The sequence below is a fragment of the Saccostrea cucullata genome, unplaced genomic scaffold (genome assembly GCF_032062105.1).
Source record: "Saccostrea cucullata isolate Sc308-1 unplaced genomic scaffold, CSIRO_AGI_Scuc_v1 ctg2345, whole genome shotgun sequence".
NCBI classification, from domain to species: Eukaryota; Metazoa; Mollusca; class Bivalvia; order Ostreida; family Ostreidae; genus Saccostrea; species Saccostrea cuccullata.
The window spans coordinates 33,036-52,500 of NW_026936220.1; the positions used below are offsets into that span (position 1 = coordinate 33,036).

Sequence of the window (19,465 nt, forward strand, 5' to 3'; positions counted from 1 at the left end):
GTGGATATTTGAAAAAAAAATCCATTTTAGTCCCCTACCCCCACGAACTATTATCCGAACAATTTACAATCTACACTATCAAAGAAAGCTTTAAATCAAGATTTAGCATATTTCTGGTCCAGGAGTTTTTGAAAAGTTTTTTTGGTAAAATATTTTTCCTATGTATCTTAAAATTTGATTCTACAAGCCAAAAAAGGGAATTGCTCAAACACGAAAATCAGTCCTATGGGGGGAAGGGTAGGTTCAACTTCTTTCAGTACCAAATTTTCCTCCCCCCCCCCTCCTTGCTACGTGCCTGCTTTCACCTTAATTTTATATTTTCTAGACCAATGGTTTCTGAAAAATATATATGTATAAACGTAATTCAAAGTAAAGCGTCGATTCCTTTTTGTGGTGCCTTTTTGTGGTGTGGAACCCTACTCCCATGCAGAGACCCATTCGGCAAACCTCGGCTGATTCCGTGGACTACATCAAACCTCGAGGTTAGATGAGGTATGAATCGACCGAGGTGTGCCGAGTGGCAGAGTCCATGATTTATCATAGAATAGATTCTTCACACCTCAGGAATCTTTCACGGAAGTTTTAGTTTTTCTGGTCCAGTGGTTCTTGACAAGTTTTTAAAAAAGTTTTTCCTATACATAATGTATGTCAAACTAAAACATTGATTTAATACTCTGATCACACCTAATCTCCCGCCGTGGGTGGGGGTGGGGGTGGGGGGGTTGGGGGTATTCGAACTAGGCTTCATGTATTTAGAATCCTCATCACCATAGGTCACTATCCCACTCTATTTTTGCATTTTTTTAATTACCTTCCCTCGGAAGGTCCAGACAGTGGTTTCTTGAGAAAAAATTAAAAATATGAAAAGTTAAAAAAGATTGAGCTCAGTTAAGCTAATTTTCTGGGTCAAGAATATTCTATTTCTTATAAAAATCTGTGTAAAACAAAAAACTGTGTATATATTTCATTCGTATCTACTTACCGTTCACGGAAATGGCCGAGTAGTTACGATTGATAAATATTTACCACAGGCACTTGACGTTACTTATTTTTCTTTTAATAAAAAAATAAACCCTACCTAATAGTAAACTTAGGTTGGGGTGTATTTTTTTTAATTAAAAGAAAAATAAGTAACATCCTGTGATATTTACGCGTGTGAAACGTGATAAAAAAAAATATCCCATTGTTTGTAGTTAAATATTTTGTAGCCAATTCGTTCACTGACTTTTGCTAATTGCTTACAATTTGACGCAACTTGTTCGAGTTGACTTGGTTACGAGTCAGTCACGTTACGAGTTGACTTGATACCATTCGGATCAGATGGTTCTAGTTTTACCCACACCTTTTATCAGTGCTTTCAGTCCCGCAGTAAATAGCTTCGGTGGGAACAAGCGTTTCAGAAGCAGAGAAACCTCAGAAGGTAGTCACCGATTAACTTGATTTCATAATAATAAGGAATATTTGTCTGTGTCATACTTTTCTTGGATCTGAAGTATTTATTTATATATAGATAACAAGGATATTTCTATGGAAGGTATTTTATGACGCATCGAAAATCAAAATGTTAATCTCTCCATGATATATATTTTTTTTTGACATTAGGCGCCTATTAACTTTACAAATTATGTACGTTTTTAGGGCCTGGTAATTGTCAGAGTGATTTCAAAGATAGCAAAAATTCATTTGAAGAATGAGTGCATCTGTAAAATGCACACTCGCTCTTGTAGCCAAAAAAATTGATTTATGTATGATGTAAGCATTCATACAGTTTAGTAGTAGTATAGATCATATTCATAAACATTAGAAGGCAATTTTAGGTTTAATTTTTTAAAAAATAGTTTACAGTTAGAGAGTCTTGCTCCTTTGTTGTCCCCTATAATATTCCTTTACTGAGGAATTTAAGTGTGTACATTGAAAGATGTCATGAGGTTCGTTTGATTTTACAGCAATTATTCGGACCAATTTGGTATAAATGTTATAATGTTACTTTGAAAAATCTTCTTCTTTGTTAATCAGTTTGAAATGAAAAAAAGTCAAAGTAGATGAAATATAGTGATGATTATTAGTGTTAAATCTAGACCCTAAAAAGGGCATGGTAATCAAGGAATCAAAAGGGCACTTTGTGTCGCGACGGGATCTCACGAGGGCACTTTTAAAACAAATGTATTAAAATGTCTTTATAAAGATTATATTAATCATTAATTTTTACATACTTTAACATTTTTAATTACCTTTGATATCCTTTCATACTGAAATCTTTATTTAAACAAGTAATTTAAAGATAAATTCATATATCTGTATTCCATTCATTTTTTTAAAAATATCAACACAATTAGCACACCTGGGCTGACATGACAATTATTGAAACAAAAAAGGATATAAAAAAGGCATTTACATCCAATTTCTTTAATAAAAAAAGTAGTAAAGTTACACTTGAGAAAGTAATGGTATTAATCTAGCTGAAACATCTTCAAAAATTATTAAACTTTGGAGGTATGTTTTTTTTTTTACCTACTTGGACTGTGTTATTTGTGTACTAGTACAGTCAATTTAAAAATACTTTTTTCAGGGAAGAGGGGGAGGGACATTTTGAAAAATACATGTAGAGACCATTCTATTTACTTGGAAAATATTCTACCAACAGGATAAAGTGAAAACTGGTCTTACTCCCAATATATTTTGTTAAAAAAAAACTCTGGCTTTAATTAGAAATATTGACCCTCAGCTTATCAAATCTATCAGTTCAATCAAAGAAACTAACTTAACTGTTGTTTTTAAGCCTTTTTATAACATTACATTCAGTTATTTTGGTGCACTGTAAGTATTTTATTCAGATAAAATATCCGTTTTTTCTTCAAGTTCAACTATGTGTTTTATTCTACTTTCTGTTTAAAAAACGATCCTGATTTTAATTAGTAAATAATTTACAAGTTAATTTATTTGTCTTGGGCTTATTCTTGCATAATCAATGCAATCAAATGACAGTTTCTCAAGTTAAATCCTCTACCCTGACAGCCTGAGGCATGTTAATTAGCCAGGTGGCTGTGTGGTGCGTTCAAGCGTGAAGTGATTTCCTGTCGTTAAACAAAGGGATTATCAGCATGCACTGAATAAACAGAGCATTTTGCCATATTTATTAATTTTGAAATTCCACTAATTTGGATATTTAAGGAAATAAGGGCATGTTTTTGGTGCACACAAAGTGGGCGTATGGATCAGGCGATGGCGTGGCAGTTTATTCAGCTGGGTCAGGGTGTAAAAGTTGTTGAACAAACTGTCACACTTTAATATTTGTCACATTTAAACCTAATTAGGGTTCCCTTCAGCCCTTTTCATTCAACCCCAAAAACATTTCCAATATTTTGACAAGTTTACAGAATCATCACTGGAAATAGGAGTTATTATTAGCCCCTGAGCCCCCCCCCCCCCCTTTTTTTAAAAATGTGTCACTAAATATTGCTTTTTCTAAATAAATTAATGTATTAAGGCCAAAGTTTTTTTTTCTCTTGGTTTACGATTCCGTCGACCCTATTTTTCCCTATTTACCAAAATAAAAATAATGTGTCTGACTTGAAATTTTCTTGACCAAATGACTGTTTTTATAATTTACAACACATCTTAATCATTAAAGCCATTCAAGTGACTTCCACAAATACAGATTGCCAAACCACAGACACCAATTAGGGTGCGAAACAGACTATTTTTAATGACCAATGCATCGAATACTCTGTCGGAACTCCTCTAGATTTTACACTTCCGGGTATGAAAAGTCCATCGTTACAAGTTATACACAACAAGACGCAAAACAGCTGGACAGCTATCGATGTCGTGCCAAAGATGTTGGAGAAGATTTTAGGTCTTTTTATTGTCAAATAATTAATTAAATTGTAAAGTTATTAACTTTCTAAGAAGTTACACACCAGATCCGATAAACATAATTAGTTCAATCGGCATGCAGATGTGCATCAAAACTTATAATGGAAAAAGAATTTTATATTGAAAATAAGTTTGAAGGGAAATTAACAAAATTATGACTATGCCTGGATTGCCAAAAGCCTGGAAATCTAATGAGAGGAGAAATTTTAGAAGTTTAAGATTGACAGCTACTATGTAAGAAATGAAAAAAAAAAACGTTTGATAAACAATTAATCTGACAATAAGAAACTTTTAAATTTTAATAGTAGTAGTAGTAAATTTTATTCAATGTCAATGTTGTTTTATTACTTTTTCTAGATATTTATATACCTTGTAATTGGGGGGAAATATCTTTTAAGATTCTTTTTTTTTCCTTTTTTAATTATTTTAAATACAATGTTTTACAGAAAAATTATCGAAATGTATGTAAGTTATAAGCAATGAAATAGTTTTATAACGATTAATGTGTGCCATGTACGCGCGCCAAGAAGTCTCCATAAATTTCAAAACTTCTCCCTAAATTTTTTTGAGGGAGGAAATAATGGGGATTGGTCCCTTGACACACGTATCTTAGGGTAAAAGTTTGTTGTGAAAGCAATCCATCACTTTTGGAGTTTCCAACAACTTTTTCATAAAAGGAAAGGCTGACCAGAGAATAGCCGATTCACTTTAATTTTACCCATATTTGTCCTAGTGCAATGTGTCTAATATGAAAACTTGGACTTGTAAGTTGGAAGAATGAAAACCATCAATAGTAACAGAGCCTGATACTCCCATTTCTGTTCTTGAGTCATTTGTTTGTTGACATAAAACCGAATGGTAAGAAAAAATAATAAAGTTGAAAAATCTTATGTGTTTATTAGTTTTATTTGATTCATTTCAATGCTACTCGAGAAAAAAATATGTCAAGGTTCCAAATTATTTTTATTTTTATTTTTCGACCGCCCAATGCATATTTTTGTGTCAAAAAATCGTAAACCAAAAAAAATAAAACTTTGGCCTAATCAGGAAAATCATTGGATTTTGAAGATACGAAAGTAATTGTTTTACATTTTCCACTGACAACAGAATAATTTTCTTACACATGTAATTGTTTTTCATTGATTTTTTTCATTGTTTGTCTCTTTATTTTTACAGCCATCATTTTCAAGATAATGGGTTTATAGGACTGTGAATAGCCATTTGTAGGAACGCCTTTATAATCAGCATTTTTCAGTCAGGAGATTTAGAAAAAGCTTTATTGGAAAAAGGAATACATGAGGAATGGCATCTGAGGGAGCCAACTTTTTTTTTCATTAAAATGGCTATTTCTAAATGATGCCATTGGTTTATAGATTTGTATTATAATACAGGTGCACAATAGAAGGTTAGAGTGAGACAATTCTGCAGGGGAGGGATAGATATATTTGAAGAGTAGTCACATTATTTTCAAAAAGCAATTTTTGCCAAATTCACTTTAAGTCTATTGTGGTGGTATAATATAATTTTTTTAAAGAACTGTAATTTTCATTTATCTTCAGGATGCTTACATCTATTTTGGTATCAATCATTAAATCAATAATTCTATTTCCTATGATAATGATTTTTTCTATTTCACTCACACACTAATTTTTTCAAGAATGAGATATTTAGCCAGTTTCCAGGTATATAACTACCTAGCTCATACCAGAGTCAAGATCTGAGTCCAAATACTCAAGTTGATAGCAGTTAAAGTTAATGTACAACACATTAAACTTAAGGTCCTAACAGGCCAGAAACATATGCACTAACAATCATATTTTTTGTGTTTGTTGATTGACTAAAAATATCGGTAATGGAATTGGGAACATGGTTCACTGGACCTCTGATTTGGTTCAAATCCACCTCCCCATTTTTTTTGCAAGATATACATGTACAGTTGAGTCATTTAACTTTTTAAAAAAGGTTGATTGCTGTCAAAATTGACCTAGAATTGAGTGTTCTAATGAAAGTCTTTTGTGTTTTTAGTATACAAAGACTGACAACTACATTAATTGTGGAGTAGATGATTTAGATCATGGAAACTTGATACAGGAACTCAAATTCAACTGACGTCTTCCAGAACCCATTACATATATATATATGCTTTTGTATAAATTGGAAAAATATAGCTTATTAAGCAAAGTATATAATTTCAATTCATATTAAAGTTTTCATTGAAAGTTTGTTTAATTAACTCATAGAAAGTACATTTTTGGCACCCTTTTTGGGACATTTAAATGCATAATTCATTGATTTCTCATCAAATTGATAAATAATTGAACACTGTACTTCCCAAAACGATTCTGGTCTAGTTCTGAAAGTCACATGTCTGATTCTTGGTGCAATATATGATATCCATTTATCGTGGATTTGATATGTGGAGGGGACTAAATTGCCCAAGAATACACACAGGTAGACAGATCATTGCAGTCCTAAAAATGGATAAGGACCACAGAATGACAAATTAATGGAATGTGAGAGTAATTGTTAGTAATTAAATTTTCTGTGTCAATTCACGCGAAAGGTAAACAAGATAAGTGTGTTATTGGGGGTATTGAGGCCGTTTTATCATTGTTTATCAGGGACTGAGTTCATTTGACTTTTGTGGCCTGTGGAGATTGTTGACAAGTTACTTACTTTGACTATGTTAGGTAGATACATCTCCTGGGTATGTACGTAAACAATGGAGACACTGAGGGTATAGGGTTAATGAAGTGTGGTCCTTTTCTCAATCCTTCTTTCTTGATCGAGACCCAAGGATTGTTATAAACGTAGACTTTAATTATTTTTATGACCATGAGAGCAGACAAAAACTATCCATTGTATCTTTTACAGCATTTCCATTATTCAATTAAATGTTTCTTCAAATTTTACAGTGTTGTCCAAAGCTTAGAACTTTTTGTAGAACATTCTGAATTTGATTTGTAATATTCCAGACCATTTGCTGTTCAGACATGTTAGTAATTTTAGTAATTCCTTATAAGAACTTCATCATCCCCACTCATTTGTGTTCAATCCATTCTTCATTTCTCTTTAAATGCTTTTATCATAGATGCACCAAAATACTTACACAACCATTAAAATCATCTTTATTAAGCTTAACCTGTCTGACATTAGTCCAGAGGTGCTTGTGAGGGTACATGAAGGGAAAACAGTTTTTTTAATCCCTGTTGCAAGTGACTAATGTCACATTAGGTTTATAGATAAACTAAATTCCATTTAAATTTAGCATATGATTTATCAAAGAATTTGATGGCTAAAATTTTATATTCATTGCGATATTGTCATCTGTGTCCTTTGATAATAACAATCTGAATCAATGCATAAATTCGGTGTAATAAAACATGTTAAAACTTCAAAATAAACTTCAAAGGGTTTATAATGTTGAACTTCATAAACATTACACATTATTTAGAGATTTATATTGGTAGTGTATAAATTAAGGACATGGAAGTTTAAAGATTTTTTTAAAAAGTTCATTGATGTTAAGATTGTTGTGCTAAAACTTCATTTAATTGGCAGCATATCAATATGAACTGTGTAAATGATGGATGGCATATGAGATCATGCCTGCTATCTGGTTTGTTAAACCATGTAAAGCCAGTTTATTCATTTTCCATTCTTTAAAAGGGTTGTATTATTGTCATTGGAATCCACATTTCTTGGTTGTGCAAGGAGGAAAAGGACAAAGAGCTGATCCTAATCTTCCGAGTGTTTGTGTGACCGCAAATTTGTGACGTTGGGTGATTAAAACATTACCAGTTTTGTCAGCTCATCAAGTATGTCAGAAGGGTTTCTTTTTATTTCTTTCTTAATGAGTTAGAATATGTAAAGGGTTATTTGAAAGAAGAGGAAAAAACTCAGAAAAATGGTTTTGTAAATGTTTATGAAATTTCCAAGTGGCCTTGGATTATGAAAATATTGTAATGCTTTATCTCAGATTTGCAGAAAACTAAACATTCTTTATTTATTTGATGATGGGAAACTAAATTCTTTTCAATATTAAAATATTAAATAATTTTCAAAGTATTATTACAAATTGTAAAGCTATATAAGGTATTTTTACTATGTCAGATTTACAGCTTAATCATTTCCAATTTCTGTGGTACAATGTGTTCTTTGATATAGAAGTAAAAGTGAATGCTGAACATTATCGAATTCATAGAACATTTAGACCGTAATTTACGAGGTGCCGGACATTAGTGTTTTTGTTTAGCTAACTGTTCGTAAGATGGACGGCCTGAGAATCATAAATCTGACTTCAGACAGTGGTCTTTATGACCATGATAGGGTTTGGTTATTTTATGGCCCCATTTATGTCTCTCCTTGTGTATATTGCTATTTGTGTTATGCATGATTTCACAGATTTGAGCTTGACGTATGATTTTTCTGAGGAGAGAAAAGTAATGTTAATGATTTACAAGAAATGACTTATTATTTACTCCTCAACCAGAAATCAAAGGATTTTTTTTTCCAGTTGATTACTAGATTTCTTTTACATTGCATAATTAATAGAAATTAATTCATTAAGAGGATTAAAGGGAAATGCGGATTTAAAGTCGTCAAACTTTGTTGGGTAAGTGGGTTTTTTTTCTTTAAAGGGAGGATCCTATTTGTATTAGTATATCAATAACTGTTTGATTGTAGTGAAAGCATTTATGTATTTAATTTGTATAAATGCATTAGTGCAATTCATATTCCTTTGTAATTTACAAATTGAGGTCCAGGTGAATTTGTCAGGGGTGCTCTGCTATGAATAAGACTTCTGGGGTCTGTATTTTTTTCCCTTTAATTTGATACCTGTGTCATTAAGTAATACGAACACCCTATTGTCTTGACCTAAGTGTTGTTTGGTCGCAGTAAGCTTGTATATAATTAGGTAATTCTAATCCCATTGATGCTTCTTGGGATTCTATTATAGCGGTTTTAATATTCTTTTGATTGAAATTTTTTCTAACAGGCCACTGCTTGTATGTTTTTTATCACAAAAAAGATTCAAAATGCTTATAGCGTCAATAGACCTTGTCATTATTAAGAAATGATTGAAATACTTGGAGAGTTTAAACAATTGACAAAGGTAATGTTTGTTCATGACCCTGAGAAAATACCGTTTTTTTCCCCAAAATTTGATGGATTTTTCTGCATGCAATAAATGCATAAAGGACTTTGCCATTTATCATAATCTTATAACTTCAGTTTTTCTGGGGTTTGTTTTTGCAGCTTTCAATTGTGTGAGAGTCATGATTGAATTGAATTAAGTGTTTGATCCTTGTATTACGATTGTTTGATTTTTAATAAGAATGATTTATCGCCCACTGTTCCTGGTAAACAATGAAAGAAAAACATGCCGGGTTTAGGAGTTTTAAAGGTGCTTGATTGAACCAGATGTTTTGTTATAATGCTTTTGATGCTATTTACAACTTCCTATATGCCCTACCATTGTGAATTAATCTTTAAATCCATCAGTCTTGCATTTTATGCTTACAGGACCATGTGGATATGAAAGCTAATGAACAGAGCCTACAAGAATTCCTCTCAGCAGAGCAAACATTACGCCAGTGGATTCTTGGAGCATAATGGCCCTCGATGAGACTTAGGAGAGTATAATTATGTGACGTGAAAAAAATATACCTCCTTCAAAACCCAATGTGCAATGTAAACCAAGTTAATGTGATTTTAATTGGAAATTATGCAGTGATTACTTTTTTTAATTTATTGAGAACAATGCGAAAATAATGAGAGAAGAAGAAATCGAGACGGCCATTAAAGTGGTTGTGGTGGGGAATGGGGCGGTGGGGAAGTCCAGCATGATCCAGAGGTACTGCAAGGGAATCTTCACCAAGGACTACAAGAAGACCATCGGAGTGGACTTCCTAGAGAGACAAATAGAGTAAGGGAGAAATGCTTGTATATTATGATTAAAAAACTTTCAAATTCACCTCAAAATAAAAAGATCATCAAATATATCTATTGAAATAATTAAAATTATCTTATGTAAGCTATATATCCTCTTTCTTTGATAAGGTCTATTTTCTGAGGTCAGGGTCGTTGACTTTGTTATCAAGGACAGAGTGAATGTTAGTTAAGCACCTATTCTAAAATTTCATGCAGTAGATTTTGGTTCAGTGAGATGAGAGGAAAATTTAGTCATGAATTAGCTTCAATTGAAATATTATGTCAACAATGTTCTCTTGAATATCATGAAGTATGAGATACCAGTATTCAAGAAAACTATGTCCATTATATTTTAGCTTGCTTATTAAATTCAATTTTGCATTGAACCTCTTTAAACTCAAGTATGTATGATGTAAACAGCATAATATCATACAGACTGATAGATCATCATCTTGGTAATTGTATGGTTAACTTATACGATCGGATCATTTCTCTAAACTTGTCAATTCAAACTTTTCCATTTTGTAGATGAAGTTGATGGATGGGTCAAACTGTTAATGAGAGTTAGGCAGACTCCTCCTAATTTTTCACCCCCTCAGTGCATTACCGCACGATAATGCATCATAAAAATGCATTCCATTTCTCATTTTTATTTGCTCAAAGCATGACTATAAATATGTAATAGGCTTCAATTTGTGAATGATTGAAGACCTTATTATTGAGCTATATCATTGTGTTAATGAAATTTTTTCACCTTTGAAACTATTACGCAAGACCAATTCCCAGGGTTTGGAAAGACTTTTCTAAAAGGAAAAAGTAATTTAACTGAGTGGAAGGGAAGATTTTGTCAATGTATGATGTATTCATGATGAAAATGTCCTTGAAACTTTTTTTTAGGTTTCAAACTCTGCATTAAACACCTGGCTTATTATCTGCATTTACTTTTTTTCCACACTTTTCAATTTTGTAGAGCATTCCATTATGGTAATACATTATATAGATATATTTTATTTTTTGAGTTGTATAATGGTGTATGAACATACAAAGCATTTGAGCACTATACATTTTATTAGAAATATTGAAATAATTTATTTATGTCTGTCTTTTATTTTTTAGAGTGGATGGAGAGGAAGTTCGTCTAATGCTGTGGGATACGGCAGGACAAGAAGAGTTTGATGCCATTACCAAGGCTTACTACAGAGGTGAAAACATAGCATAGCTCAAGACAATGTAGATTCTATAATCCATTCCCTAAATTTATGTTGAAACTTTTTGTAAAGAATGTACAAAATAGAAGTTTTGTGTCAGTGTCACTTAGATAAGTGATATTGTAACCTGTCCAATACATCTTATTAGCCAATACATTTATTGCCCTGATTTATATCAACTGTAATATTTCTGGTCCTTCATCTAACAATTACCAAAGTCTCTTAAACAATCATCAAACCTTAAGATAAGCTGTTTTCCTTCAATATGTCACTCAGACTCTAATTCAGACACATTAGGCCTTTCTTATTAATAGCCATTACAGCAGAAACTACTCTTTAATCATAATTTTATCTTCATGTTTCTTCCTCTTAGCAATAATACCATATATGACTTCCTCTCTTCAATTTTTCATTCCACGGGCTAATTAATCCTCAGTGACTATTAATAATAATTTTATGAGACTGTCTCACCTAAAATTTGAAGTCAGTTGGAGTGACATTTGTGAAAAATTTGTCTTACAATACAGTCATGTGTACATAATACAAGTGTTTTACAGCATCTATACAGCATCAGTATCTTATGCTGTTCTTAATGGCAAAGATATTTTGGGGAGATAATTTGTTATTTCAGGGTCGTTTCAAACATTTTCCATCAAGCATTATATACCGGGCTCCTATTCAGCCCCTCCTTGTTACATAACGTTATATAATTTTATAGATAATATGCTGTAATTCTGCAGGTTTTTAACTATTACACCCTAGGCTTTTCTTAAGCCAGAACACATCAAGTCAAACCTTAATTACCCCTAATACATATATTTCAGGTCTCTCTTAAAGCATTATGCCTCAATCTGATACCTCATATTCTTGAATATCATATTCATATTCATATGTATATGATGAACTTTTATACTTCTGACTATCAGAAGGATGCTCTGTAACTACTTTTACCCACATTCCAGACTCTTTCAACCACCATACAATTTAGATGTCTCGGGTGATATTTATATTTTGGACTATTTCTCATTACCTCATAATAACACCTTACCAATCTCAGTTCTGTATCTTTTACACACTAGGCATTATTTGTATTTAAAGAATATGAAGTGCTTTGCGGTAATGTACAAATTAAATGACAACAACTAGAAAGGCCCTTTGACCAGGGGATGACAAATCCCATTGCCCGACGTCCGGGGCTAGTGAATTTTACAAATTAAATGACAACATCTAGAAAGGCCCATTGACACATTTGTTATACTTTGGGACCCTAAAAATACATACAGACCAAGTTGGTTGTAAAATGTCTTGTCACTCCATAAACACAATACAGACTAGAAGCAAACAGTGGGTTCCTTTTCAGGCCTTAGACTTGTAATATTTGGTATTAATTGAATTCTGTGTTTATGATGTGAAAATGGCTTTATATTGACATAGAGTGTTCTTGTTGATTAGAAAGTGCCCCTTAAAAGTATTCAGCAAGAATAATTAGGAATGTTTTTCATTACTCCTGTCTTCTGTTATGTGAGGTGTAAATGAGAAGCCTGAAAGTGCTACAATTGTCCTCAGAATATTTACTTACGGTGCCTTTTAAATCACAATGAAAATATACATACACTCGCGGCAATGAGAGTGAGAGTTTAGGTGAAATTGGAAGAGGGTTAAATCTCTTAGAATAATACATGTTTCACAAATTAAGTTTAAAGTAGAATGGTAATATGTTGTATATATTCTTTGTCTGAAACTTTGAAACTATGTAGTACTCAGGTAGATTTCTTTGGTCAAGTATGAATGCATGGCTATGTATGATTTTTAAATATATCAGATTGGTATAAATCTCATTGGTTACATAAGTTTTCAAATATCAAATCTGACAATCTGATCTTATCGGTTTTGATACAGTATCAATATTGTAGATAGAAATGATCCGTAAAGACTACCAGAGGTAATCTGGCATTGAATTCGGATGTTTAAACAAAACACTTGGTTTATCTTATCTGCCATTCTTTCACACACAAGAGACAATACGTGTTGTCTCGAACTAATATACCACGGACCCAGACTGCCGTGTAACAGTAAAAAATAATTTTGATATTGATCTTCGAAGTCTAGAGCTTAAAACTATGAAACTCAAAAATCATCCCGAAGGGAATGTTAATAAAGAATGGTTAGGTGAAGTCGAGATAAAGATTTAAAAGAATGTTAATCTGTAAATTAAAATTCCAAAATTGGGCAGAAACTTTGCAAACAGTACTTATTTTATCTTCACTCATGAAAATGAATGGTGTGGAGTGAAGGTTTGTTAAGGATTTCTTGACATTCCAGTAAGACAAAAGCAAACTAGGAAGTGTGCAGAATATTAATGTACTAGGGTCCCACAGAGGTGAAATTTACTGGCAAACGGCATCGATAGAGATCTTTGTACATAAAGACAGACTTGAAATACGTCATTCTAACAAAAACAATGGAACCCTATATTACATGAATATACATATATTGCATAGAATTTAGTGTACTGAGATTTCACTCTTTGACATTAGCTTTATATGCCTTTCAGAAATGGTTCTGTTGAAAACTCCTAAGTATATTTATAAAATTAAAAATTGTCAATTCATTATATACAGGAAGATGTAGAATTATAGACATTACTGAAAAAAGCAGGAAATTGAGATATTTATGGAATTAAAGTTCATGTATTATTCATATTTATTGCCAGCATTAATTGGATAATGCATCATAGATTTTTATATTGATTGTGAAATACAAAATATCCCATGTTAAATATGACTGTTTTTCATACATGATAGATGATGTGAATTAACCATTTAACTGTTTTACAGGTGCCCAGGCCTGCGTGTTAGCATTCTCCACCGTCGACAGAGATTCATTTGAAGCCATTGAATCGTGGAAGAAAAAGGTATCTGTTCCTGATTCCTCTGTTTATCATCTAGCCATGCAAAACAGAACCTCAAATCAAGAAAAATACATGGTGCTTTAAAAGTGACGGATTGCAAGTTTGATGTATTTTTGATGATCATACACATAGTCGACAAGAATACTAGTTGTAAATTTAATGGAACATTAGAAGTAATGAAAGAAAGATCATTTGAACTACAATGCATGGTATACCCCTATCCCTTTTTTCCAAACATTTGAATAATATATTCTAAATATATTCTTAATAATGTAAAAATCTTTCAGTTTGCTACATATTTTTTAGTAATTAGTATTTTCAATAGAGGAACAACATCAGATACCTCATATAGGTAATGTTGGGGGTATTAAGGATTTACCACCAAAAAAAAGGAATCAAAAACAACCAGAAGAAAAAAATGTTTTAAAAAAGTAAGATGTTTGAAGCCTGAGTAAAGGCTAATAAAAAGGTACTCGTAGAGAATGAACATTTTTAGCTCACTAGAAATGAATTTTTGAGAATGTTTTTATGAAATTAATTTTTTGTGTAAATAAGATTTATGCTTTGGGTCAGAGTAAGCTACAACATATGGGGCAATAGATTTTGAATAATTTTTATGAAATTGTTTAGAATTTTCCTTTTTATTTGAAGAGCAAGAAACACATTGCCAAATTGATATACAGATCTGAATAATAACATGTATCTAAATTTTGCCTTTGAAATCCTAGTTGGTTAGCAACAGTGCAGATATAAATATATATTTCTCATTTGAAAAGATAGGGATGAGGAATATTTTTCAGTTCACAGATATTTGTGAAAAAATATTTTATTCACTTTATAAAAGAAAACATGTCTTTGATGAGATATCTTTTTGAGAACCCCAGATGCTGGACTTTTACCATCAGACTTGAAAAATTAGTTAATAGGGAGAAGGCTAAAATAGCTGGCTTTGCCTGCTGCCCAATCCCATTCACTTTGTGAAAAAAATTTGGTATAAATAAAAAAATTAGTCAATCTTTCAATTTTTTTCAGGTTGAAGATGAAGTTGGGGAGATAGGAATGGTGATAGTCCAGAATAAAATAGATCTGATCGATGATGCTGTAGTGGAATCGTAAGTTCTTCAATGAATTAAATTCAAGTCAAATTGTTACTCTACACAACCAGAAACAGTTTTCTGTGTTACAATAATACTTTGATATACAGAAAAACACGCTTATAAGGAACAAGCTTATAATGAATTGATGCTTATAGTGAAGTGATATTCAATCCTCATGGGTTTTAATTAAATTTTGAAGCTAACAGATATAACAATGTGCATTTAAATATGGAAGCAAATTCACTTGTCCCTGTCAGGTAGTTATAAGCATGTTTACTGTACTGGTATTTTTGGCTAATGATTGTGACGGAATTGGAAAAACTAATAAAGAAGGCAGGATTATGTTAACCAAAAGTTAGAAGTACAGTGTACATGTATGATCTTATAATTTAATTTCTAAAATTTATTTTGACAGGGAAGAAGCAGAGGCTCTTGCCCATAGACTCCGCCTTCGGTTTTACAGGACATCCGTGAAAGACAATCTCAATGTGGATGAAGGTACAGCAATTTTTACATTGTCCAAATGTTTAAATTGCTTCTTTTATTGCTTGCTTTTAATATATGCTTTTGTATGAAACATTGACTAATTCCATCCAGTCATTCTTTAGTTTGTAATTTACTTTTTATTGATACCCTTAAAACATACATGTTAACCTATTGTGATGAAAAATAGGGAGATTCAGACCTCAAAAGTGGTAGCATTGCGCGCGTGTTGTTTAACGCTTGGATTATCGATATCTTTCATGTAATATACATGTATATTATAAGCCTTAAATGAAATCAGGTACCTACACTAATTAATCTTAAATATCAACAGCAAAGAAGAAGACAGAAACACCTTAAGTTTGACATAAATTGTACAAATTCAAATATTTTTCATGCTCATCATTTTGCTTGGATTGGCTGAACACACTTTGAAGAGTGATCTTTGCTGATATAGCCTAGAAGCAATAATTCTGAATGTTCATGCAGTTTTTAAACAAAACAAATGATGACATGGTTTAATCTAGATCTAAAATAAGTTCCTATCTTTCGTTATATAAATCAGATTTCCCGCGATGATCGAAAACGAAAGTAGAGATGTGCCACATGGCTTGGTCAATCGAGTGATTTCTATTGACTTTATTGATAAAGTTGTGAGCTTCTGTGCTTTTAAAGACGATGTCAAATGCTTTCACCTAATTCTTAAAAGCTGTATCTCCTTTTTCATGGCAGGAATGTTGATTAATTTATCGTAACCAATGTAATCACTGGTAGTCTTGTGTTGTTGTCGTTGTCAAATCCGTGCTTGAAATCTATGTACAAAAAAAGCGTTTGTATGATTCCGTGAAAGTCAAAATCACGCGATATCTAGCGAGATTTTATGAGAGTGGCTTCAAAAATGGACACCCAAGCGAACCAAATATAATTTAGATGCAGCTTTTGTAGAAAAGCGGTAGATTTCTGAATTAAATCGGTAGGCGGGAGATGGAGTCTCTTCTTCTTAAATCGGGACTTTTAACATAATATGCTTAAAATAGTTATAAAGTAAGCATATAAGTATAAATATACAGTTAAGTCAACTTTTACAAAGAAATTGTACCTACAAGAAATACTTTGAAATTATTCAATGTCTGATCCAGTGTTTAAACAAAACCAAACCAACATCAAAAAGTAACAAACATACACCCCACCCTCCTCAATTATGTATTGTGGTTGTTTGCATTTTCACTTCTTATATTGTGATTATTGTCTATATGTATGACATATATAATCCACAATATAATACATAAATATTCTTATTGTTTACATACCTATGTATTTTCAGTGTTTCGGTACCTCACAGAGAAATACTTGTTTCAAATCAATTGTGAGGTAGAAGAGGAGCCTGATAATCAACCAAAGATATCTATAGGTCAGTTTACAGCCAATCATTTACAGTGTTATATCTATAGGTCAGTTTACAACCAATGATTTACAGTGTTACATCTATAGGTCAGTTTACAGCCAATCATTTTCAGTTTGATATCTATAAGTCAGTTTACAGCCAATTATTTACAGCGTGATATGTATAGGTCAGTTTACAGCCAATCATTTACAGTGTAATATTTATAGATCAGTTTACAGCCAAACATTTACATTTTTCATGAAGCAGATACCTTACAGTGTATTTGATATTTATTGCAAATAATATTCATATTCTTCCCTACAGGTGTGTTAGACACTGAAACTAATAATCATGTGAAAGACTCGACAGAGAAAACTAAAGACAAAACTAATGGCAAACTCCTAAAAAAGAAACATAAAAACCGTGCAAATGATGATCCAGATACTATTAGACTGGAACCAAGTAAACGAAGGACTCGAGGTAAAAAATCCGTACTACAGGTTGCCAAGTGTGTTATTTTGTAGCGCCCAACCACTAGAAGTTTGTGTATCCATATAAAGTGTGCATTTCGCCTTGACATAGTATCTCCATGTGTGAATGTGTAAACCTTTAATATTCAACAAGTGGTTCTATGCCAGATGAACAAGCTGCTGATGTAATTGGGATTTCTACTATTTAGATAAGAAATTTCCATCAGGAACCTTCTGCCTATGATTTTTTTTTTTGGATTGCACTGATCCAAGAATATTTGTATATTTATCAGATATGAGTACATAATTCATGTATTTTGATGAATGGAATGATAAAAACATAACTGGAAGAAAAACATTTGGAATGAGAGTACATTTTGCAGTTATTTTGCCATGTGGCTTTTAAACAGCCTTGCTTATTGTGCTCATATTGACAAATATCTGTGTTAAATATCTGTCACATGACAATCATGTGACATCATGATGATGTCAGTATGGTTTTAGGATTAATGTCTTGGATGTACAAGGAATATATCGATCCAGACAGTCACTTTTCTCTGACACTAGTTAATTTATCCGGGCTGTTTGTATTAGTTTATGTCATTTGTGTTTTAAATTATGTATTGTGAAAATATTGATGAAGTATTTTTGAAAGAATGGAATTTATGCAGTGTTTGTAACTTTATAGCTAGACATGCAGGCTGGCTGCTATATTTAAAGTTGTCAGTCCTGTCAAAGATCTACTAGCTTGGGAATAGGGATGCCTTTTAAAAGTTATTTTTGTTATAAATGCAAAACCATACAACTTTTGGGGAATTTTTTGTTTCCTTTTTTTCATTGTCTGAAACAGCAACCCTAATAGTCTGTATAATGTGTTAACACAAACCCAGTTTACCTCAATTTATAATCTTAAGAAATTGATCTATGAATAAAGTTTTCCACAATTAGATTCAATCTCCATTATAAAGATATAATGTGTTGTGTCCCCTGATTCATTAAACTTCAAGTAATGGTACAGTTAGTCTAATAAATAAAATTATTAACACTAAGAAATCACTTATTTTCATTGTTTGGTGGTAAGAGGAGTCCCAAAAATTTATGTCCACCATATTATCTTGGCAACTCTGCAACCATAAAATCCCACTCAGCCATTTTCCCCCCCCCCCCCCCCAAGAAAAAAAAAAAACCTTAAAAATGTGACTATACTATTATTTGTGATTTTATGGTAAGCAGAAATTTTAACAAGTCCAGTCAATTTTGTTTGCATGGGACAAGTGAAAGCTATTTCAAACACTTCATGTAATATATTGCAAAATACAATGTACATTCTGCAGGTTGTACTTGAGGTTGTGAAATGATTATCTCCCTTGATTTTTGATAATGTTTTAAAACATTTACAAACAAGCAATGTGAATTTCATGGCTTAATATTTACTACAAGTTTAATCATTATACCCAATCCCCAGCCCCTTCCCTTTCTGAAACTGGATTTTAAAGTGTCTCTGTTGTAAGACATTTGTAATGAAAACACAGCAAGAATAAGTTCAATTTCTGCTGCAAACTATATCATTCTGCATTTATATTTGCTAAAGACTCTTCTTTGTTATGGAAGAGAACATAAAATTCTATTTTGGGCATTCATCTACCAGACATTTTATTACACACAACAAAATTCATTTGTAGTATGTGCTTTACTAGACTAAAGGGCACATCTTTAAGTATAGATTTACAAATTTCACATTGTTCTTAAAAATTCTTTTCAGGAAACACTGGTATTTGAATTACACTAAATCAACAGCACATTGTTTATGCCAACAGAAGCAGCATTGAATTAACATTTTGTTTACCAATTTCGATACATGTATCATTATAGCAAAATTTATGGTCTGGAACCAAAATCAAAAAAAGAAATGTGCAGCCCTTAGTAGAAACACTTCTTAAAAGGACTGCAGTTGTCATAACAAAAACCTGTTAATGACTAATTACTTTCCAGCAGGAGCCTGAATTCCATGTAGTAAATCTCAACAACCCATTGTAAGAAAACCATATTCCTGGCAACAATGTAGTGCTATATTTAAACAAAACACTGTCAGGAACTTTAGG

General features: G+C 32.1%; 1 protein-coding gene across 3 annotated transcripts in view; it reads left to right on the plus strand.

Annotated features, from left to right (window-relative positions):
- The first annotated feature begins 1,329 nt into the window (after positions 1–1,329).
- Positions 1,330–19,465, plus strand: part of LOC134245006 (ras-related protein Rab-23-like) — an 18,806-nt gene continuing 670 nt past the window's right edge. The window contains exons 1-8 of one of the 3 annotated variants that reach the window (XM_062727256.1): positions 1,330–1,420; positions 9,403–9,805; positions 10,927–11,012; positions 13,856–13,932; positions 14,962–15,041; positions 15,442–15,524; positions 16,834–16,920; positions 17,218–19,465. The exon at positions 17,218–19,465 is cut by the window's right edge and continues 670 nt beyond it. In XM_062727256.1, the coding sequence (XP_062583240.1) occupies positions 9,651–9,805; positions 10,927–11,012; positions 13,856–13,932; positions 14,962–15,041; positions 15,442–15,524; positions 16,834–16,920; positions 17,218–17,417 (768 nt within the window). In that variant the 5' untranslated portion in view covers positions 1,330–1,420; positions 9,403–9,650 and the 3' untranslated portion in view covers positions 17,418–19,465. Of the gene's footprint in view, positions 1,421–7,540; positions 7,695–9,163; positions 9,284–9,402; positions 9,806–10,926; positions 11,013–13,855; positions 13,933–14,961; positions 15,042–15,441; positions 15,525–16,833; positions 16,921–17,217 lie in introns of those variants that run through there. The other 2 variants (XM_062727254.1, XM_062727257.1) reach the window with 2 other exon arrangements.